Raw genomic sequence first — 24,494 nt, 5'->3', positions numbered from 1 at the left:
TTCCCCTATTTTCTCTTCACCCAGGGCCACAGATCAAATGGTGACTAAGAGTGCAAAGTGTTCTGGGGACTTCATTGACCTTCCTCAGAGAGGCTCTGAAAAGACCCTGTGCTTCTGGGCAGCTTCACAGGCAGCGCGTCTGAGCTGAGGAGCCTTAGCAAGCGCCCCAGTAAAGCCGAGGTTTCTGGACACCCTTCCTCTCTCCCGCCTTGTGCCAGAAAGCCACGTCCTAGTATAGGTGACGTGGAGGAACGGGAGCAGGAGATTCCCTCTTGCTCACCACTTTATGGCCAAACTCTATGATTTGCAGGCATTACATTCCTCCCCGAGGGAGAGAAAACACAGCGTGGGGTTATAAGCTCTGGTTCTGCCATCGGCCCCCCTGGTAAGCCTTCAGCCCTCCATGTGAGCTCTATGATCTTGAGCAAGTGGTATAACCTCTTTACCCTAGTGTCTATCTGAAAAAATGGTGAGGACAAAATGAAATAATGGACAAAAGACAGAGCACAGAGACTGGTTCTTGGTAAATTCTCAAAAAAAGAAGCTGAAATAGTAGGGCAGCTACAGGATTCATAGAAGTAACCAAAGGAAGTAAAGTGAGGGCGGGCACGTCTGGATACCAAGGAAGGTTCACTGACCTTTAGGGACAAGGATTATTACCACCAGCTGCACCAGCCACCAACCATATGTGCCGTTCCACACCCCACACCCAACCTCATCATACCCATGCATACCAGTCTCACTGGCCTAGGTTACCAGTGAAAGATGCTATTTGATCCGGCTGCAGTAGTTCTGAAAGCAGGATGGCTTTAATGAGGAGGTTTTCTGGAAGACAAATGTCCTTTACTAGTCCAGTGGGATACATGATATATCAAAGGCTTAACATATATGTAAATACATTACCGAGTTACCCAATTTCAAAGACTTATACGGTAGTCCCCCTTAGCCACAGTTTTGTTTTTCATGGCTGTAGTTACCCATGGTCAACTGTGGCCAAAAATAGTACAGTATAATAAGATATTTTGAGAAAGAGAGAGAGATTACATGCACATACTTTTATTATAATATATTGTTGTAATTGTCCTATTTTATTACTAGTTATTGTTGTTCATTGCTTACTGTGCCCAATTTATAAATTAAACATTATCATAGGAATGTATAGAAAAAACACAGTATATATGGGGTTCAGTACTACCAATAATTTCAGGCATCTTCTGGGGGCCTTGAAATATGTTCCCCTTGGATAATGGGGTACTACTATAAATTCAGGACAAAGCCACTTAACTCAGAAGGCAGAGATCAATAAGTGATAGATTTTTATTGATACATAATATTTTACATACTTATAGGGTACATGTGATATTTTTTGTTACATGGATCAAATCTATAATGATCAAGTCAGTGTATTTGGGGTGTCCCTCACTTTGAGTATTTATCATTTCTATGTGTTGAGAACATTTCAGGTCCTGTCTTCTAGCTACTTTGAAATATAAAATATATTATTGTTAACTATAGTCATCCTACTCTACTGTTGAACATTAGAACTTATGTTGTCTATCTAACTGCACGTTTCTACACATTAACCAACCTCTCTTCTTCCCCCACTCTCACCCACACACCCTTCTGGGCCTCTGGTATCTATCACTCTGCTCTCTACCTTCAAAAGATCAACTTTTTTAGCTCCCACACATGAGCAAGAACATAAGATATTTGTGTTTCTGTGCCTGTCTTATTTTACTTAACATAAGGACCTTCAGCTCCATCTATGTTCTGACCCAAAACGTGACTTCATTCTTTATGTCTGACTAGTATTCCATTGTGTATATACCACATTTTCTTTGTCCACTCATCCATTGATAGATACTTCAGTTGATTTCATATCTTGGCTACTGCGAATAGTGCTGCAATTAACATACAAGTGCAGGTATTCCTTTGATAGATTGATTTATTTTCCTTTGGATAAATACCCAGTAGTGAGATTGCTGGATTGTATGGTAGTTCTATTGTTAGTTTTTTTGAGAAACTGCCATACTGTTTTTCATAGTGGCTGTACTAATTTACATTCCCACCAACGGTGTATGAGTTCCCTTATCTCTGCATTCTTGCCAGCATGTATTGCTTTTGCCTTTTCAACAATAACCTTTTTTTTTTTTTTTTTTTGAGGTGGAATCTTGCTCTGTTGTCCAGGCTGGAGTGCAGTGGTGTGGTCTTGGCTCACTGCAACCTCCACTTCCTGGGTTGAAGTGATCCTCCTGCCTTAGCCTCCCAAGTATCTGGGAGTACAGATGTGTGCCACCATGCCCGGCTAATTTTTGTATTTTTATTAGAGCTAAAAATTTTGTATTTTTAGCTGGCCAGACTGGTCTCTACTCCTGACCTCAGGTGATCCTACTGCCTTGACCTCCAAAAGTGCTGAGATTATAGGTGTGAGCCACTGTGCCCCATAATAACCATTCAAACTAGAGTAAGATAACATCTCATTGTAGTGTTAATTGGTTTTGTTTGTTTTTAGTCTGTACTTCATTTAGTTCTGCTCTGATCTTTATTATTTCTTTCCTTCTACTAATTTTGGGTTTGGTTTGCTCTTACTTTTTTAGTTCCTTGAGATGTATCACTAGATCATCTATTTAAAATCTTTCTGCTTCTTTGATGTAGGTATTTATTACTATAAACTTCCCTCATAGCACTGCTTTTGCTCTGAGGTTTTTGTATGGTGTGTTTCCGTTTTTATTTGTTTCAAGCCTTTTAAAAAATTTCTTCTTTAATTTCTTTCTTGACTCAGTGGTCATTCAGGAGCATGTTGTTTAATTTCTACGTATTTGTACAGTGTCCAAGTTCCTCTTGTTATTGACTTGTAGTTTTATCCCATTGCGATCTGAGAAGATATTTGATATGCTTTTAATTTTTAAAAATGTGTTGAGCTTGTTTTGTGTTCTAACATTGTTTATCCTAAAGAATGTTCCATGTGTTGATAAGAAGAATGTATATTCTGGCACTGTTTGATGAAATGTTCTATAAATGTTCTTTTAGGTCCATTTGGTCTAAGGTGCCATTTAAATCCAATGTTTCTTTGTTATTTTTTAAAAAATCTAAATGATCTTTCTAAAGATGAGACTAGGTGTTCAATTTCTCAACTATTATTGTATTCAATTTCCCAACTACTATTGTATTAAATAAATAATATTATTTATTTATAAATAATAAATAAATTTATCATTAAATCAATTATCATTAAATAAATTTTAATTAATTGTATTTATATTTAATTATAATTATTTATTAATTTTATTTATTAATAAAAAAATTGTATTTATAAATAAATTTATTATTTATAAACAATCTAATATTATTTATTTATTTATAAATAATAAATCTAAAATTATATCAATTTAATAATATTTGCTTTATATATCTGGGTACTCCCAGTGTTGGGTGCACATATGTTTAGAATTGCTATATTCTCTTGCTGAATGTATCTCTTTATTATTATATAATGGCCTTTTTTGTCGCTTTCTTCTGTTTTTGACTTGAAGTCTGTTTATTTGATATAAGTACTGCTACTCATGCTTGCTTTTGGTTTCTGTTTGTATGGAATATCTCTTCCCATTTCTTTACTTTCAGTCTATGTGTATCTTTAGAGGTGAGATGAGTTTTTTGTAGGCAGCATACTGTTGTGTTATGTCTGTGTGTTTTTTAAATCCATTCAGCCAGTCTGTATCTTTTAAGCAGACAGCTTAATCCATTGACAGTTAAGGTTATTATTTATATATGAGGGCTTCTTCCTCCCATTTTATTAATTGATTTCTGGTTGTTTTGTCTATCCATTGTTCCTTTCTCTCTTATTTGCCATTATTATTGTTTTGCGGTTTTCTGTAGTGGTAACATTTAAATCTTATCTGTGTATTTGTGGTTGCTCTGCCAGTGGGTTTTGTATTTTCATGTGTTTCATGATGATAGATATTGTTCTTAGGCTTCTCAGTGGACTCCCTTAAACATTTCTTTTTAGGGTCAGTCTAGTGGTAATGAATTCTCTCAGCTTTTGCATGTCTGGGAAAGACTTTGTTTTTGAAGGATAACTTTGCTGGGTATATAGTCCTTGGTTGACAGGGTTTTTGTTGTTTTGTATTCTTTTCTTTCAGCCCTTTGAATATATCATCCCATTCTCTCCTGGCCTGTAAGATTTCTGCTGAGAAAGTAGCTGTTAGTCTGATAGGGTTTCCTTTATAGGTAACTAGATGCTTTTCTCTTGCTGATTTTAGATTCTTTTTTGTCTTTGATGTTTGACAGTTTGACTATAATGTGCTGTGGAGAAGTCCTTTCTTGAATTGTATCTATTTGGATAATTCTGAGCTTCCTGTATCTGAATGTCTAAATCTCTTGCTAGACTTGGGAAGTTTAATCTATTCTATCATTAAATAGGTTTTCTTTTTCTTTTTTTTTTTTTTTAAGGCAGGATCTGGCTCTGTTGCTGAGGCTGAAGTGCAGTGGCATGATCTCAGCTCACTGCAACCTCTGCCTCTAGGGCTTAGACAATCCCCCTGCCTCAGCCTCCTGAGTAGCTGGGATTACAGGAGCAAGCCACCATGCCCAACTAATTTTTGTATTTTTAGTAGAGATGGAGTTTTACCATGTTGCCCAGGCTGGTCTTGAACTAATGAGCTCAAGCAATCTGCCTGCCTCGGCCTCCCAAAGTGCTTGGATTACAGGCATGAGCCACTGCACCTGGCCTTGTTTCATTAAATAGGTTTTCTAACACTGATTTTCTCTTTGCCTTCTGCTTTATGGTATTCCATATGTCACATAGGCTTTGCTTATTTCTTTATTTTTATCTGACTAGGTTATTTCCAAAGACCTGTCTTCGAATTCTGAGATTTTTTTCCTTCTGCTTGATCTAGTCTATTGTTGAAGCTTTCAAATGTATTTTATTTGATTTGATTAATTCTTCAGGTCTAGATTTTTTTTTTTTATCTCTATCTCTTTGGTGAATTTCTCTCATTCATATCCTGAATTATTTTTTAATTTCGGCTATTGTTTTTCTGTATCCTCTCATATCTCATTGAACTTCTTTAGAATAAACAATTTGAATTCTTTTTCTGGAATTTCATAAATACCTTTTTGATTGAAATCTGCTGCTGGAGAATTATTATGTTCCTTTGCAGGCATCATATTTTTCTGCTTTTCCATGTTTCTTTTGTCCTTGTGTTGATATCTGTATATCAGGTATAACAGTTGCTTCTTTCAATTTTTTGGTTTTACTTTCATAGGGGAGAACTTTTTCCTCCCGTATGAAAGCAAGGTGTATCTATGATGTTGGTTATGTAGGGTACTTTGGCTTTGATTCTGGGTAGGTACATTAATGTAGTCTCCATATGATTTCTTCTGCTGGAACCACTGTGAGTAGTATCTGTGGCTTCCCCAGCAGCTAAGGATGTGGTTGTAGTGGAGGCTGTGGTGAAGTTTTGCTGGGAACTGGAATACCAGGTGGGCCAGTCTTCAGGCCCCAGTGGTGACAGAGGTGGGCTGGGCATATCTGTCCTTGGTCCCAAGGCAGCATACACTGGCACTGGTATTAATGTGTCCAGGCAGGCTGGTTCTTGGGCCTCCAGGTGTCTTGCTTAGGTGCTAGGAATGGTAGTGGCTAACCAGGTAGGTAGGCAGATTCTTAGGCCCCTAAGCAGCAGATACAGCATGGGTATTGGCACTGTCAGCGGCAGGACCACACTCTGGGTCCCAAGTAGCCTGCACTGGTTTTGGTAGTGGTTGCAATGGACTGTGCAGGCCAGTCCCTAGGCCTGTAGGTGGTACATGAGGGTGGATGCCATCTATGATAGTAGCAGCAGAGTGGGTAAGCCCAATGTCAGGCCCCTGGGAGGAATACTGAGGTGCCAGTGGTGATGGACTGGGCTTAGCAATCACCAGGCCCCAAACGACATGCTCAAGTACTGGACTGGGAGAGAGCTGGCCTGTGCAGGCCTGTTCTTCAACTCTCTGGTGGTGCATGCAGTATTTGGCTGTGATAGGCAGGGGTGAAGCAATCCTCAGGCTACTGATAGAAAGCTCAGGTGGAGGCAGCAGTGACTACACTGCTGCCTGCTACTGCAGAGGATGGGATTGCTTTTGGTGGGAGCAACCAAAAGCAGCCAGCTGGGGCAGGGACATGTTTTGCTCATGCTTTGGCCCTAGCAGCAGCAGTTTACAGCAGCAATAGCTGCAGACAGTGGAGTTTGTCCTTGAGATACATAAACATGTGTGAGCGCCTCTCTGCTGGCCGGGGGTGGGGAGGGGTGCTGCCAGTGGCTCCAACCTTGGCCCTGGCAGCAGCAGCCAGCAGCAGTGCTGGCTGCACACAGGGTGTGTCAAAGGGGCTCCAGAGACATGGAGATGCAGGGACTGTTGGGCCCTAGGACCAGATACAGTCTAGTGGGGGCTGAGCCCTCAAAGTAGCACTGTGCTGTAGCCATAGGGCTCAGGGGTGTGTGGGACTCAGCACGAGGTCCCTCTCTGGAGCAGTGCCATTGCACAGTCTACAGGCAGCCCTCGATGTTAGTCTCAGGGCCTATAAGGGTTGGCGGGCTCTCCCATGAATAGGCTGCAGGAGTCTGCAGTGGAAATATGGACCACTTACCCTTTCCCCATATTGGGGAGCCTCTCCAGGCTCCCAGTCAGTCTCAGCCAAAAAGGGTGCCTCATTTCCCTCTCCTTCCTTGCTTTAAGTGTTTTCTGTCACTACTCTGTTGAATTCCAGTGTTCTCTCTTAAATGATCAATTCCAAATGTAGCTTATCTACTCACTATTTTTGTTCCTTTTTTTGTGGAAGAGATGAGTGCCAGATGCATCTACCCAGCCGTCTTGAAGCCCCACCTCTCTTCAAAAATTGGTAGTTTTTTTCAATCCTGCCATTGGCATATATGTGTAAGAAATACCAGTGACTTTACTCTGCAGTTTGTAATTGATTCTGATGGCTTGGGGTTGCATTTACTAAAGGGATTATCAAATGAATTCCCTGCTGTGGGAGACTGAAGTATTTATTCATGTAATCAACACAATTAGATTCTTACTGTCTTAGCTCAGATGCCATAGCAAAATAATACAAACTGCAAGGCTTAAACACTTAAACACCAGACATTTATTGCTCACAGTTCTGGAGGCTGGGAAGTTCAAGACCAAGGTGCTGAAAGACTCAGTATTTGGTGAGAACTCTCTTCCTGGCCTGTACTCACTACCTTCTTTCCGTATCCACACATGGCAAGGAGACAGAACTCGGGTTTCTGTATCTTCTCATAGAAGCAATAATCCCATCATAGGGGCCCCACTCTCTTGATCTCACCTAAACCTAAGGACCTCTCAAAGCCCTCACCTCTTAGCCCTAATCCATCACATTGAGTATTAGGGCTTCAGTATTTGAATTTGAGGGGAATCAAACATTCAATTCATAGCAATGACCAAACATTTTTATTGTTTCAACCAAAATCAGAGGACTCTGTTGTCATGGGATTATGGCAATATTATCATGGGATGATAAAGATAGATGAACTATTGAATTGGCTCTGCGATGTCCAGTTCGATCATTCTATACAGTGATTGCCTAACCTATACTGTGGAGTGTGGTTTAAAGCAGCTGACTTCTCTATTTGCATAGCTCCTTTCACCTTAGAAGAACTTTCCTGTAAATTATCTCATTTGATAAGTTTTCTGTAGCATAAACTTACAAGGTATTTTCCTCACTTGGCCCTTCTGAAAGGTAGGCAACATTATATGATATTAGGACCAAGACCTTGAGCTCACCTTACCCGTGACTACTACTTAGACAGGTAAGGGAAGGTTTTTCAAACAGTCATCAAGTCAGTATCCTTTCCCATCCTGATGGTTTTTCTTTTCCTTTCTTTCTTTCTTTTTTTTTTTTTTTTTTGGTCAGAGTTTTGCTCTCATTGCCCAGGCTGATGTGCAATGGTGCAATCTTGGCTCACTGCAGCCTCTGCTTCCTGGGTTCAAGTGATTCTCTTGCCTCAGCCTCCTAAGTAGCTGGGATTACAGGCATGCACCACCATGCCTGGCTAATTTTTGTATTTTTAGTAAAGACAGGGTTTCACCATGTTGGTAAGGCTGACCTTAAACTGCCTCAAACTCCTGACTTCAGGTGATCTGCCCTCCTCAGCCTCCTAAAGTATTGGGGTTATAGGCATGAGCCACTACACCGAGCCAGGATGGTTTTTCAATATACTCTGAGGTTCAAATAGAATAGAGTTGCTTACAGTTTGACCTTAGAGAAAGCTCTACAGATGTATGTAATAAGTTTAAATATTGATATCATTTCCTTAGTCCCTAAGGGAACTGCCCCTTGAGAATTTTACTTTACTGATGAGATATGCATCATATTTTTATTTAGAGTCCAGGAGGATTTCTGTCAGATAATTTCAGAAGCAGATTCAGCTCTATGCAGACTGAGCTTATATTGTATAAGCTTATTTCGTATAAGCTTATACTGTAATCTGAGCAATCAATTCATTTTCAAAGATTTATTTCCCATTAATAGGTAACCTTTTATTTAAATTATAGGACATAGACAGGGCGCAGTGGCTCACACCTGTAATCCCAGCACTTTGGAAAGCTGAGACAGGTGAATCACTTGAGGCCAGGAGTTCGAGACCAGCCTGGCCAACATGGTGAAACCCTGCCTCAACTAAAAATACAAAGATTAGCTTTATATGGTGGCACACACCTGTAATCCCAGCTACTCTAAAGGCTGAGGCACGAGAATTGCTTGAACCTGGGAGGTGGGGGTTGCAGTGAGCTGAGATGGTGCCACTGCACTCCAGCCTGGGCAATGGAGCAAGACTCCATCTCAAAAAAAAAAAAAAAATTAGGACACAGACTGCATTTCTTTACATCTAAAAGTGCTGTATGGCATGTACTTAATTTTTAGTAAATGTGAATTCAAATGTATTCAGGCATTTTATTAAAATATTATCATACCCTATAGGAGATGTCCTGGAATATCACATGACTTAGCTTGGAAAATCACCTTTGATGTAAGGAAGCTTCCTAATGCCCTTTGCTTAGGTGTGTCTAAAATGTCTGGTCAATGCAAAACTGCCTACCTTTGTGCAAGGTTTTTCTCTGAGCTCTGATTTCACGTTCACTATACTCCCAGCTTGAGCTTCATTTATGTTAAATCAATGTTCTGTGTCACACTTAGCTTGGAGGCCAAGTATAGTGGATCAAGTTTATTATGGATGTATCTAGGAATAATTTAAAAATTATTGACACTATAACATACTAACTTTGTCTCCATGGTAACCTCAATTTTGTATCTGTTCCCATAGGTAATTATGAGGAATTAGAACTCTCAGGAGATACAACTGAGGCCTCAGAAATACCAAATGAAGGGACTGTTCTACATTTGGTCACATTTGCTGCAGTGACCACCACAGAAACATTAACTGCAAATATAAATTCTACCGACATTGCCCCAAATGAAAATCAGTTAGAGTTTATACTAATGGTGTTGATCCCATTGATTTTATTGGTCTTCTTACTTTTATCCGTGGTATTCTTTGCAACATGCTATAAAAGAAAAAGAACTAAACAAGGTAAGTATTTGGTGTATTTGCATTTTCAAAAAATTGCTTCACGTGTTAGCAATCAATAAAACAAAATTTTCTTTGCTTTTATACAGAATCTTCTAGCCAAGGATCTCAGAGTGCTTTACAGACATGTGAGTATTATCCTAAAACCTGCTTACAGTTGGGGTGAGATTGGAGAAGGAGCTGAGATGTTTTAAAATTAAGCAATGAGAACTATATACAACAGTAAGTGATAAGCAATATATTTTAATGAAACTTTCCAGAAGTGAATACATGCATACTCCTTTCCTTAAAAAAAAAAAAAGTTTTCAGCCTAAATTGAATTTTAAAATACAGGCACACCTTGTTTTGTTGTACGTTGCTTTACTGCACTTTACAGGTATTGCTTTTTTTTCTCTTTAAAAAATTGAAGTTTTGTGGTCACCCTTCCATTGAACCAGTCTGTCGGTACCATTTTTTTTTCAACAGCAGGTGTTTACTTTGTGTCTCTGCATTACATTTTGATAATTCCCACAATATTTCAAATGCTTTCAATATTACTGTGCCTCTTATGGTGATCTGTGATCAGTGGTCTCTGATGTTACTGTTGTCATTGTTTTGGGGTGCCTGAAGCCACGCTCATGGAAGACAGTGAACTTAACTGCTAAACATTGTGTGTGTTCTGACTGCTACACCGACAGGCCATTTCCCTATCTCTCTCCCTGTCTTCAGGACTCTTTATTTCCTGATACAGAACAATATTGAAATTAGGCCAATTCATAACCCTACAATGGCATCTAAGTGTTCAAATGAAAGGAAGAGTCACGTATCTCTTACTTTAAGTGAAAAGCTAGAAATGATCAAGCCTTGTGAGGAAGACAAGTGGAAAGCTGAGATAGGCTGAAAACTAGGCCTCTTGTGCCAAACATTTAACCAAGCTGTAAATACAATGAAAAAGTTCTTGCAGGAAACTAAAAGCAAAGCTGTATTATTGTTGATATAGAGAAAGTTTTAGGGGTCTGTGTAGAAGATCAAATCGGTCACAGCATTCCTTTAAGCCTAAGCCTAATCCAGAGTGAGGCCCTAATTCTCTAATTCTACAAAGGCTGAGAGAAGTGAGGAAGCTGCAAAGGAAAAATTGGAAGCTAGCAGCGGGTGGTTCATGAGGTTTAAGGGACAAAGCCATTTCTAAAACATAAAAGTACAAGATGAAGCAGCAAGCACTGATGTAGAGCTGCAGCAAGTTGTCCAGAAGACCTAGTTCAAATCATTGATGAAGGTGGCTACACTCAACCATAGATTTTCGATGTAGATGAAACAGCCCTCTATTAAAAGAAGATGCCATCTGGCTAGGTATGGTGACTTACGTCTATAATTCCAGCACTATGGGAGGCTGAGGTGGATCATTTGAGGTCAGGAGTTTGAGACCAGTCTGGCCAACATGGTGAAACCCTGCCAGTACTTAAAAAAAAAAAAAAAAAAAAAAAAAAAGTGCCATCTAAGACTTTAAAAGCTTGAGAGAAGAAGTCACTGCCTGGCTTCAAAGTTTCAAAATATATGCTGACTCCCTTGTTAGAAGCTAATGCAGATGGTGACTTTAAGTTAAAACCAATTCTTATTTACCATTCTGAAAATCTGGCACCCCTTAAGAATTATGCTAAATCTACTCTGCCTGTGCTCTGTAAGTGAAGCAACCAAGCCTGGATGTCAGCACATTTGTTTATAGCATAGTTTACTGAATATTTTAAGCCCACTATTAAGACCTACTGCTCAAAATACAAGATTCCACTAAAAATATTACTACTCATTGACAATGCACCTGGTCATTCAAGAGCCCTGATGGAGCTGTACAAGAAGACTAAAGTTGTTTTCATGCCTGCTAATACAACATCCATTCTGCAGCCCATGGATTAGGAAGTCATTTTGAAGGTCAAGTCTTATGGTTTAAGACATACATGTTGTAAGGCCATAGCTGCCATAGATGGTGAGTCCTCTGATAAATCTAGGAAGAAATCTTCTGGGAAGAATTCACCACTCTAGATGCCATTAGGAACATTTCCACTTCATAGGAGGAAGTCAAAATATCAGCATCAACAGGGTTTTAGAAGAAGTTAATTCCAACGCCCATGGATGACTTTGAGGGGTTCAAGTCTTGAGTGGAGAGGTCACTGCAGATGTGATAGAAATAGCAAGAGAGCTAGAATAAGAAGTGAAGCCTGAAGATGTCATGGAATTGCTGCAATCTAATGATAAAACTAAGTTGCTGAGAAATTGCTTCTTCTGAATGAACAAAGAAAATATTTTTTAAGATGTCTTCTCCTGGTGAAGATTCCATGAACACTGTTGAAATGAAAACAGAGGATTTAGAATATTCCATAAACTTAGTTGGTAGACCAGCGGCAGGATTTGTGAGAATTGTCTCCAATTGTAAAGAATTTTATTTTGGGTAAAATGCTATCAAACAGCATCATATGCTACAGAGAAATCTTTGTGAAAGAGAGTCAATCAATGTGACAAATTTCTTTGTGATCTTACAATAAGACATTGCCACAGCCTTCCCAACCATCAGCAACCACCACCCTGATTAGTCAGCAGCCATCAACATCAAGTCAAGACCTGCCACCAGAAGAATAATTATAGCTCGCTGAAGGCTCAGACGATCATTAGCATTTTTAGCAATAAAGTATTTTAAATTAAGGTATGTACATTGTCTCTGTAGACACAATGTCATTGCACACTTAATAGACTGCATTATAGGAAAAACACAACTTTTTTATGTATTTCAGAACCAAAAAATTAATGTTACTTGCTTTATTGCAATACTCACTTTGTTGCAGTGGTCAGGACCTGAACCTGCATATTTCTGGGACAGGCTTTTCTATTGCTGCCATCTTTGTTCCTAATCCAGATGAGAGTCCTGTACAATTTTGGCCAATAAGCCAGTATAACATTACCCATCACTGCGGAAAGGGAAAGGCTGATCAAGGAGTGGGTCAGATTAGGGTTAGGGATGGGAAAGCTGGAGGGCTTGGGGCGATCACCACTGGAAGAGCATTCTTCCATCTATACTTCTGTCACAGATTTTATTTTCTCCCCCACCCCATATCCTGATTTGATCTTGAAAAGTCCTGGAGGAAGCATTGTCCTGGTTCCCATTGAAGCTATGCTAACTTTTATATTCAAATTCTCCAACCATCTAAAGATTGTAACGTCAATCTGAAAACCAATTAGATAGAAAATTCCCTCAGTCAGAGACCCACTTTGAGAGTATTCAGCTCTGATTCAAGAAGCATCCGGTGCAAGGATTCAGGGCAGTTCTAGAACCAAAGCAGACTTGGATACTTTTGACTTGTGCTAGTAAAACTCACTCCGATTAGATTTTTAAGTTGAAGGCTTTCTAGTCTTGCCAAAAAGTTACTCAAAGGATAGGAACTTCTCTAATATGATACGTAGTCATACATGTATACAAAACTCACTTTATGTCCCTCACACCCACTACAGAGCACCTCTGGCTTTGGGGCCATGGCCTTGTCCCACATGCCTCTCTCACTGTCCCTGTGCTAGAGGAACATTTCATAGACAGCAGATGAGGCCAATGTGAGCTGGGGAAGAAGCCCCAAAGAATATTTCCTTTCATGGCAGAAGCTGATATAATAGATTTCAAGGAAGTAGGAAATACACATGTTTCTCCACTGCTTGAAATTTCAGGATTTCCTAATAACATGGTCATATGAAGGCTTCTTTCTAAGCTTAAAAAAAAAAAAAAAAAAAAAAAAAACAGAGCTTTTTAAATTTTTTTAAATTCAGGGAAAGTCATCATTTCCTTCCCCAAACATGACCCCACTGCTGGTTTTGCCTAATGGAGTCAAGGGGTGGGGGATGTTGGAGGTATCCCCTCACATGGAGAGTCTCTTAGGCTCCAAGTCCAGAAGTTGATTTTTCATTGAATTTCTCTGTGAAAGTCTCATGGCTCAAAAGCCACTTACAAGTGAGAGCCAGCCTCAACCTCGGACATGGCCCATGTATCCTGCACAGTAACCACACTTGAAGTATTTGTTGTTCCCAGAACATGGCTTGACTTTCAGGATACCTCCATGCCTGGTTGATACTATTTCTTCTGTCTGGAATTTCCTTCTTGTCTGCTTGGCAAACTGCCACCCCATTTTCCAGGGCCCAGGTCTGTTTTTGTTTTATTTAAGACACAAGGCCTCACTCTGTCACCCAGGCTAGAATGCGGTGGCACAATCATAGCTCACTACAATCTCAAACTCATGGGCTCAAGCAATCCTCCCATTACTCTGAGCTAATCCTCAGAGTAGCTGGTACTACAGACCTGTGCCACCGTGCCTGGGTAGTTTTTTTATATTAAAAAAAAAATGTTTTGTAGAGACAGAGTCTTGCTATATTTCTCAGGCAAGTCTCAAAATCCTGGGCTCAAGTGATCCTCCACCTCAGCCTCCCAAAGCACTGGGATCACGGATGTGAGCCACTGCACTCCCCTGCTAGGGCCCAGTTTTTAAGAAGACTTGAATAATCCCTCCCTAGGTAAAATAAATTACAACCTCTTCTGTGCTCTCAGAAAACTTTGTTCACACTGTTGTTCACAGCATTTACGTTTGTCGTAAGTTGGTGACTTGTCTGCCTCCCTCCCTCCTTCCCTCCCTCCTCCCTCCCTCCTCCGTTCCCTTCCCTCCCCTCCCCTCCTCTCCCCTTTCTTTTCTTTCCTTTCTTTTCTTTTCTCTTCTTTCTTCTTTTCCTTATTTTCTTTCTGGTTTATGTTTTTTTTTTTTTTTTTTTTTTTTTTTTTTTTTTTTTTTTTTTTTTTTTTTTTTTTTTTTTTTTTTTTTTTTTTTTTTTNCCATGTTGACCAGGATGGTCTCGATCTCTTGACCTCGTGATCCACCCGCCTCGGCCTCCCACAGTGCTGGGATTACAGGCTTGAGCCACTGCGCCCGGCCCGGTTTATGTTGTTATTAAGGCCCAAGAGAACCAAGAGCTTGTCTTATTTGTCTTGTGTGACAATGTGGCATTCAGGTTGAGAGTCCAGACTCACCACACACACTGCTTGATTGGCTTGCACTTGCTGGCACTGTGACTCTGTGATTCAGTTTCCTCATTTGTAAAATTGGCAGATTCAATACCTACCTCATAGAATTGTGAGAATTAAATGGTTTATATAGGCAAATCTCTTAGAAAAAAATCAGTACCTGGTGTAAGTGCTAAGTGCTAGTTTATTATCTCCCTTTACCTAACTCAGTGCCTAGCCCAACACACACTACACACACTAACTGCTTGTACATGTTTGTTGAATAAATGAGTTCATTAAAGAATATCAGGATGTTTTTTAAAGAACATCTACTCTTAGGGGTAAAGTCAAATCTGTACAATATCCTTACTATGAATTGGCACATCGTTAAATATGCCTCACTTTAGAAAACACAACAGAGAAAAAGAATTTCAAAACAATTGGCTTATCACAAAAGTTTTTGATAGAGAGTTTTATTTGAATTTTTTTCTTTTACCAGCCAGTGCTTTAATACAGACGTGGTCACTAGCTGCTTAAAGATGGATATCTTTTAAGAAAAACTGAATGCTGAACGTTAATAAAAGCAAAATATTTACATTAACAAAATTTGATTTTTTTTAAGGTAAAATACAATTATCATGGAAGGTCAGACCAGCATTTTGCTTGGAAAGCTCCCAAAGAAATACTTTATGGGAGGGCATGGATACCTGTACACGTGATGTCCCCGGGAAAGTTAGAAGCAGACACAGTGGGTCTTTCCCCGCATTGATAGAGCCTGGTCTGTTATACTACACCAGGAAATAAGTCTTTAAATGTGACAGCTGGACAGAATTTGGCCAAAACTTTTAGAACATTTCATCCAATTGGAAATTACTTTTTCCTTTGGGCTTGTCCATTTCATGTCCAGGGAAAGGGAAACATTATGCAGTAATGTGATGTTGTGCTATCATTCTTCCTAGCCCTCCAGGCATTAAATTTGCAGTGTCTTGATGTGAGAGGTCTCTCTGAAAGAGCTGCAGGGAAAACAGCTGGCCATAAACCACCACTTTAAACAGGCTTGGCTACATGATGCCTGGCTTGCTCAGTAAATCTTCCAGAAAGGGACTCTTTCTCTTGCTCAATGCTCAGCAGGGAAACAAGATAAGGGAGCCAGAGGCTCCTGTAGCTCCTGCCCTCCCCCAGCCTCCACCAGACAATCCCACTATTGAATGCACAGGGGAGAGGATCTGAGAAGAGGGTACTGTCAGGCTAAGTGAGGGTGATGTAGGAACTGAAGGAGGAGGACAAAGTGGGTCGGAGGAGATGAAATGGAAGGATTGTTGGACGGAAAATGGAAGAGGGCATTTGAGATGGGGCTGTGTAAGAGCTGCATTTGCCTCCTGGTTGCAAAGGGAGTAGGTAGCTATTCATAAATAGATATAGGCCAGGTGGAGTGGAGCGGGCAGGGGCTGATTGCCGAGGACAAGTAATTGGTCTCCCTCCTGGTTTAATGCTCTGCTCTTTGTGTGCTCTCCCAGATGTTTTTCTGTTGCCATGGTGGCTGGAGCAGAGGTAATAGCCATGGAGCAGCAAAGATGAGGCCACTGAAGGCCTTTTGCTCTGTTTTAATACTGATTACAGGAGCTTCACATTTGGTGCATCTGGACCCCTTCTGTAATGGCTTTTAAAACTTTTCCATCATCTGCATGCAGGCTAGCTTTTGCTCACCCTGAAGGCTGTGGGGAACCTGGATTATAAAGATAAATCCATGCCCACAACGGTGAGGCCATGCAACCACTTGCTCTCTGGGAAATTGGGGGAGGTGGGGGTTATTCAGCAGGGAAAAAAGGAGAGGGAAGAGTAGGGAGTGACAAAACGGGAGGATCTTTCTGGATCACCTGTAGGGATGTTCAGTTGTGTAGAAGCTTTATTTATAGTAAAATTCCTCAAGTCAGGCATCTGCAGGAAGCTTTACATCCTACTGGAGGGGAGGAGGACGTAGCCTGCAGCTCCTGGAAGGCAAGCAGTGATGGCATGAAACTTACATCTGTGCCCAGCTTTCCTGGATTAGCAATGCCATTCAAGCTTGCCAACCCACAGGAAATTACACCAGCTCACTGCTGCCAGGAACTCAGTTCCAGGTGTCTGCTGGTTGTGTTCCCTCACTGAGGACCTGTGTTTCTCCAGGATAGACAAAAAGAGGCCCCTGATTGCCAAGGATCAGAAACCTCTGACTATTTGGTGGACTCCTACAAAGTGGTTTGCTTTTCAATAGTTTTCACATCATAAAAGGTGCAGCAGGCCTATGCTATCCACTCAACATCATTGCCTCATTTCTCTGTATGTGTTGGTTCTCCTGCCAAATGAAACAGGGCTTCAGCTGGGACATCAGGCTCTAGTTCTCACCACTTGTTCATTCAAAGTCTGATGTGCATTAGAGCCATTTTGTAAACAGTTACCTGACTCTCACCTCAACCAACAGCAATTAAAAGCAAGCTTGTTGGAAGTTTCACTATGCTAAGTCCAAAAGACTGGACATGTATTGAACCCTAGTGCTGAACAACTGAGGTTAACACCTAATCATTTATTCCACTGATATTGACTAGGCATTACCAGGTACTGTGCTAGCTGGCTCAGAGCTGGGGGGGATACCATGATGACTAAGACAGACACAATCCCTGCCCCTTTGGACTTATGGTCTAGTGAGAGAGACAGACAGAAAAAAAAAATCAAACAGATGAATTGACCAATGAGAAATTGTGGCCAGTACCATGAAGGATGCAAGCAAGGTGCTGAGCTGAGGAGCAACAGGAAAGATGGGCCCTGCTTTCTATAGAGGAGGTGGGGAAGGCCTCCCTGAGGAAAGAGTATTTAAGCTGGGACCTTGAGGATGTGAGAGATCCAGCCATGCAAAGAGCAGGGGTAAAAGGAAAATTCCAAGGGGAGCCCTTGATGGAAGAGCCCACATCCTCCACCAGGACTAAAGCACAGTGCCGCAGTGATCAGCATGGGGTGTCACAGGAGATGAAGCAGCAACATTTAGATCTGGGACATTTTACTGAAGGGGGCAGAGGAGCAAGCTCGCGTTTCACTTCCCTTGCCTTCCCTTACCACTGTTTTCCTCTTCCCATGGATGTAAAAAGTAAAGACAGATGAACATCTGATCTGAAGTGAGCGTTCTCAGCAGACCATCCACATCTAAAAGAAAGCAGATTTCACAGGATTAGGACCTCCTTTGAATGTGGCAATCTGCACTTGTTTGACTCTAAGTTAATGATTGCTCCTTTAAAAATGTTACTTAGCATCATTTCGCTCTCTTTGTAAAGGAGGCTGTCAGCTGTGGTTGAAATTAAAAATTGTTACAGAAGAACAAAGCTAACATGACCTTTATGTTCATTTCTTTTTAGATGAACTGGGAAGTGAAAACCTGAAAGTGTAAGTTTTCCCTGCTGCTTCTGATCCAACTGGGGTGTGAACAGCAACAGGGCGAGGAGGATATTGGTGGGCAGCTGGCTTTTCAGTTTTGTTCTGACACTTTGTGGGCTCTCCTGCTTCCCAGGCCAGGCAGGAGGTCACTGGCAGGGAAGGGGGAAATGTGCCGGCATCCCCAAACCCTATCCAGCATATGAGTGTGATCTGGGCAAGGACAGAGTGACATCTTCTTTATTTTGCTGTCCTACGTTCAGAAAAAAAAAGTCTGACTGCTACCAATTTCAAATGCATAGTAAATAGTCTATCCCTGGCTGTATTTCAAGGATGTCGGTTCATTTATTCTGATTAGAAATTTTATCACCAGGAAAGATACTTAAGCTGGTATTGAGCAGGAGAGCCCTGGTAGAAGCATTAGTTTGCACAGCAAGAACCCCCGGGGATGGGAGAGAGAGGTGGAAGAAGGGGAGAGTGAGAGGAGCAGGAGGAAGGGAGAGGAGGGAGGGAAGGAGAGGTGGGAGAGAAAAAAACAAGCCTCCACCCAGAAGCGTGTTCTGGGGTGAGCCATACCCTCCCCATCTTCCAAGCAGCCTCCTGGTTTAGAAACTGTGCTGCTTCCTCTGCACAGTGCACCGCCTATGCAGCTTTCAGAGCTGGTGGTCCCTCCTTTCCCAACCCCATCTCCACTAACCAGAGGCTCTGTTCGCTGACTGTGCACTTTGAGCTTCTGCAAGTGAGGGCAGTGAATTTCTTAAAGCAATGGGCTCCATTTCTCCAAGAAAGGAAAGCCTGGGTGTTGAAGGGACAGGTGATAACTGCAGCCTGTTGACAGTGGCCTCTTGACCTGGGGCACTGATCAAAAAACCCCAAGGAAGAGGAAGTGAAATTAAGCAAGGTTAAAATGCTAAATGTGGCAACTCTCCGGAAGGGCCTCACCCTGAGAGGCTTGCAGATTTGACTTTGCACCTTGAGGGGAGCAGTCAATCTCCTGGGTTCCCTTTTTAGTCCACCTGCTGGGCCTGTGGGCACCCCACTTTTGGACCAGTGATGGATGTATGTTTGTTTTTGTGGTAGCCTTTCTTCCTATTAAAGTTTGATTGTCTGGAAAAGGGCAAGCCCCCAGGCTTCCTTAGAGCATAGGGCATTAAATCAACTTCATTGTCCTCAGGTTCAACATTCTAGCCTCTTTCCAAATGAAATTCGGCACATTTCACATTTCTTTCCAACAAGCCTTTTGCTCTCTATTTCTAGCCCTATTTTTGAGGAAGATACACCCTCTGTTATGGAAATTGAAGTGGAAGAGCTTGATAAATGGATGAACAGCATGAATAGAAATGGTATGTGGTAACCTAAAGTTGTTTCTTCTTTCCTCTCTGGTAACAGAAAGCTGCAATAGCTTTATAAATATCTCAATAAATCCTGGAGTGAGACAGAGCCCAATCCCACATTGAATCTGGTGCATGCAGATAATAAACTTGGTCTGACAATACTTAAATATTCAGCTTAATTGTTGCTGCTTGTTTTTATTTCTGTACAAGTTGTTGAAATGGTCTTTTTGAAGCAGAAAATGGTCTTTTATTAAAGAAAGGAAATCTCTGAAACTAAATTATCTGGAAAAAGCTAGCATCTGGCATTACGTTATACATTACAGAGTTTAGAGATCTATAATTTTGAACTGACTCTGGATGTAAAACTTTATCAAACATAGTATCCATAGATCTGCGCTGCCTGACATAATAGATACTCACCAAATGTGGCTACTTAAATTTAAATTAATTTAAACAAAATAAAATTAAAAATTAGGCTTAAGTAGCGACATACTGAGGCTTTAGTAGCCAATGGTTACTAAATGAACAGTGTGAATCTAGAACATTTCTATCACTTTAAAATGCTCTATTGGACCTTGCTCAAATAGATGGTGATATACGTACCCCATATAAAAATTTCCAATTGATATCTGGCAGTAATGAAAGTGTATGTTCCTTATTCTTTAGTAAATCAATAATGGGACTTTAAAATGATGGCAGCTGTTTTTTCTTTTTTAAAATTTCTTTTACAAATTAATAAATTATTTATACTACTTATATTAAATTAATAAACCCCAGCATTATCATATAATTTGCATGTTTTTACCATTTGTCTTTTAAAAATACCTAGGGTATTTTTAAATAGGGTCTGTCAAATTCAACACTGTACAGTAGAATTCTAAAATTCAGAGACTGGTTATAAGAATTATTACTACCGGAGGCTTATCAAGATATGATTTCAAAAAAGAACCACTCAGATAACTTGTACAATTTCTAACAGTTTTTCATATTGAGGAAAGAATGACTCTGTAAAGCCATTCTGTTTGAAGATGGGGCAGGTCATTGAGATCAGGAATCTCATTTTGTTGTTTTCAGTTGCTAAAAGTAATATGCATACCTAGTAGAACTTGACAAATGCAAAAGAAAAAAAAGTAGAAGAAAAAAATTCACCACATAAAGGCAATCTCTTCTTACTATGTTGTTGTATTAGGTTTTGTGCTAGAGATTTTGTGTAATATAAAATCATGATCCTGTCGTACTCACTAAAGCGAGAAAACTGGGAAAGGCATTTCTATTTGACAACTAGAGCTAAGTTATTTTGACACATAGGTGATAGACTCAAATAACTTTTTTGCCCTTAAAAATAATGAGTGGTGTAATAGAAAAGAACTTACGACCGTAGGAAGATTGGTTGTTTTCCCACGTTACCCAATTCTTTTCTACTATGCAATCTGATGGAAATCATTCTGCAGACACATTAGAACCTCAGGCGAAGTCATCTTATTCCAGTGTCTATCCTGAGGCATGCAGATTCTAGCTTTTGGAGCACCGGAGTGCCACAGGACAGAATAACCAAGCAGTGATGAACTGCGTCCTTCCCGGGGGCAGAGGCACGTTGAAATTTTGTATCTGTGTTATTAGTGCTTTCTCCATTTCAAGGGCTTTGCCATCATTAATCTTTTCGCCACTATCACTCCTTGGTGAGGCCATTTTTGCACACGTAACCGCACAGGTCAGAGAACTACAGTATTTAGCTGTATCAGGTTTGTGGATAGAAAATAGAATTTCAGTAACTAACAATGAGTTTGCTTTTATTTTGTCCTAGCTGACTATGAATGTTTACCTACCTTGAAGGAAGAAAAGGAATCAAATCACAACCCAAGGTACTTCTCATTTCTACCACAGATTGTGTGTATCTGGCAGGAAGGGGATTGGGAACCACAGTGGAACACTTTTTGCTTGCCTTCTCCATTCCTATGAATTGTATGCGACCATTTACATGAGTGTATATGTGCATAGTGTGGAGAAGAGGTACTGTGAGTTACAGAAAATAGAAGGCTACGAAGTAAATATCCTAGGGCTCTTTATCTTTAGAAATAAGATAAAGAAATGCCCTTTAGAAGGGCATTTTCTTGCCCTTCTAAAGAGACACTGTTGCCTTGGCCTCTGTTTTAGTCATAAAACTTTCCAATCATGACAAACTGTAGGTTTGTTTACCTTGGATAAATAGATGTTTAGTAAGGAAAACAGAGGTGACAGTATTTTTTTTTTTTTTTTTTAAGATGGGGTTTCACCATGATAGCCAGGCTGGTCTTGAACCCCTAACCTCAGGTGATCCACCCACCTCGGCCTCCCAAAGTGCTAGGATTACAGGCATGAGCCACAGCACCCAGCCTAGCTGTGACAGTCTTAAAGTGGGTAACTAACTATAAACTAGAGTGAGAAAATAAATGGGAATTTTAAAAAATGCTCCATTTTTACCACTAGGTGGCTCTGCTTGATAGAAAATTTTAGTACATTGGGGTTTGGGTATAGTTTAGTACTCCACAATCTCATTTAAATTATATTTTCTTTTGTGAGGATAGAAATGACCACGTTTGGGGTGTTTTGATTAGAGAATTGTTTTCTCAGGACATGGGACATGTTCTCAGGAAAAAGAATTGATGATTCAGCAGGTTGGGGACTTGCTCTGCAGAGCTCAGCTGTAATCTTGGAGGTACCACGCTGTTGGCAGCAATCACTCCTGGATACCTAGAGAGAACTTGACCATATGCCCGAGATATTCCACTTCTGTTGGAATAAATGGGATAAACCTGCAGGCAGGATAAATACTCTCCCCGCATAGTTCACCAGAGGTCTGGTGCCAGTCATCTTAAATGCTTCCAGACTGCAATCATCCATCATTGGATAATCCCTGAAGCCTGAGCATTGCAAGGGAATACTGATTATTAGGCAGGGGGTGGGGCAGTCAGATGTTTATCTTTGGACCCTTTTCCTACATCTCCTCCCTAAACCTTACATAACAATCCACCATCCTAAATGTCTCCTGACATCACACCACCAAAGCCTTACTCAGACAAACCTCAGCTCTGATTCCAAAGTCTATACCTATTATAGATTTAGGTCAATATCACTGCCCTAGGTATTTCCATGTTAACATTCTTTGCCAGTTCAGAAAGGATTCTATCCTATTTAAAAGAGATTCCAGGCCATGCTCGGTGGCGCTTGCCTATAGTCCTAGCTACTTGAGAGGCTTGGGTGAGAGGACTGCTTGAACCCAGGAGTTCAGGCTCACAGTGAGCTATGATTGTGCCACTGCATTCCAGCCTGGGCAATGAGTGAGAGCAAGACTCTGTCTCTAAAAAGGAGAGAGAGAGAGAGAGACTGATTCTAGATATTAACAAGCAGGTGGAAGAAAACAAAATACCAGGGGGAATATTACAAAGGAATATTTTCCCCATGTTTTGACCTTATGTCTGGTATAGGGCTGAGATCACCACTAAAACTCCATAAATATCTTAAATATCTTATTCTATCACTGATGAGCACCCTCAGCATGCCAAAAACCACCCTCAGTGGTGTTTACATACCTACCTTTTGCTCTTTGAAATTGTTGGCAACATAGAAGAAGCTTAACATTACAGAATTGTATGGCAGTGAAAGCTTCTGAAAAATTAGACTTTTGGGCCGGGCTTGGTGGCTCATGCCTATAATCTCAGCACTTTGGGAGGTCAAGGCGGGTAGATCACGAGGTCAGGAGTTCAAGACCAGCTTGGCCAAGATGGTGAAACCCTGTCTCTACTAAAAATACAAAAATTACCCAGGCCTGGTGGTAGGTGCCTGTAATCCCAGCTACTCGGGAGGCTGAGGCAGATAATTGCTTGAACCCGGGAGGCGGAGGTTGCAATGAGCTGAGATTGCACCACTGCACTCCAGCCTGGGAGACAGAGTGAGACTCTGGCTCAAAAANAAAAAAAAAAACAAAAAAAAAAAACAGATTTTTGGCCAGACACGGTAGCTCACATCTGTAAGTGGATCACCTGAGGTCAGGAGTTTGAGACCAGCCTGGCCAACATGGTGAAACTAAAAATACAAAGTTTACTCTACTAAAAAGACAAAAATTAGCCAGACATGGTGTCAGGTGCCTCTAATCCCAGCTGCTTGGAAGGTTGAGGCAGGAGCATTGTTTGAACCTGGGAGGTAGGAGGTGGGGGTTGCAGTGAGCCGAGATTGCACCATCGCACTCCAGCCTGGGCAACAAAAGTGAAACTCCATCTTAAAAAAAAAAATCAGATTTTTGAAATAATGAGAAAATGAGTTAGAGCCTTTACATAACTGCTTTATATTAAATTATTGTTTTAAAAGGAAATGTCCACATTCCTCTGTGGGTCCAGAGCTGTCTGGCATTCACAGGACGACTGCCAGGCCTTCACTTTACGCCCTCTCAGTGACGCCAGCACCAGCATTCGAGAACCGAGAATGGCAAATCCCAGATCTTTGTGCCACTGGGCATTTTCTGATTACTTCAAAGGTTATTATGATATTGCAAAGTTAATTTTTTATTCACTGAAAAATCTAAGAAAAGTGCAATGCATTTAGACCAAAGCTCAGCATAAAGTAAGTTCTCAATAAGCACTGGTTATGACTATTATAATTATTAGGAAGTTAAAACTGTACGGAAACTCACTGCCTTTTGGGCTAAGAAGCCTGTATCCTAAGACCCAGGCACAACCATTTTGGTGGATGAATCATTATTTTTGTCCCAGTGTTCCCTAGTGGTTTCTTTCTGGACCTACCAATCCTGGGAAACCAGGAATTTGTTTGACCTACTATGAGACTCAGTTCTCCTTCATTGCTGGCATAGACCAATTAATGTTGGTGATTTCAGAATAGTCCTCTTATCACTCTGGAGTTTTTTGGTGTTTTGTTTTCTTGTTTTGTTTTGAGACAGGGTCCCGCTCTGTTGTCTAGGCTGGAGTGCAGTGGTATGATCATGGCTCACTGCAGCTTCAACCTCCTGGGCCTAAGCGATTCTCCCAACTTAGCCTCCCAAGTAGTTGGGACCACAGGTTTGTTCCCCATGCCTGGCTAATTTTCTTTTACTTTATTGTGGACACAGAGTCTCCTTATGTTGCCCAGGCTGCTTTCAAAGTTTTGGGCTCAAGCAATCCTCCTGCCTTGGCCTCCCAA

General features: G+C 40.8%; 1 protein-coding gene across 1 annotated transcript in view; it reads left to right on the top strand.

Annotated features, from left to right (window-relative positions):
• TMEM154 (transmembrane protein 154) overlaps window positions 1-24,494 on the top strand; it is a 58,056-nt gene that overhangs the window by 21,276 nt on the left and 12,286 nt on the right. The window contains exons 2-6 of the mRNA XM_017498761.1: window positions 9,324-9,590; window positions 9,677-9,715; window positions 17,976-18,003; window positions 19,249-19,334; window positions 21,130-21,187. Of these exons, the coding sequence (XP_017354250.1) occupies window positions 9,324-9,590; window positions 9,677-9,715; window positions 17,976-18,003; window positions 19,249-19,334; window positions 21,130-21,187 (478 nt within the window). The remainder of the gene's footprint in view (window positions 1-9,323; window positions 9,591-9,676; window positions 9,716-17,975; window positions 18,004-19,248; window positions 19,335-21,129; window positions 21,188-24,494) is intronic.

This window comes from Cebus imitator, unplaced genomic scaffold (assembly GCF_001604975.1).
Source record: "Cebus imitator isolate Cc_AM_T3 unplaced genomic scaffold, Cebus_imitator-1.0 Scaffold251, whole genome shotgun sequence".
In the NCBI taxonomy this organism is placed as follows: domain Eukaryota; kingdom Metazoa; phylum Chordata; class Mammalia; order Primates; family Cebidae; genus Cebus; species Cebus imitator.
Note: the sequence above shows the minus strand (reverse complement) of the source record. Positions and strands in the feature narration are given on the sequence as shown.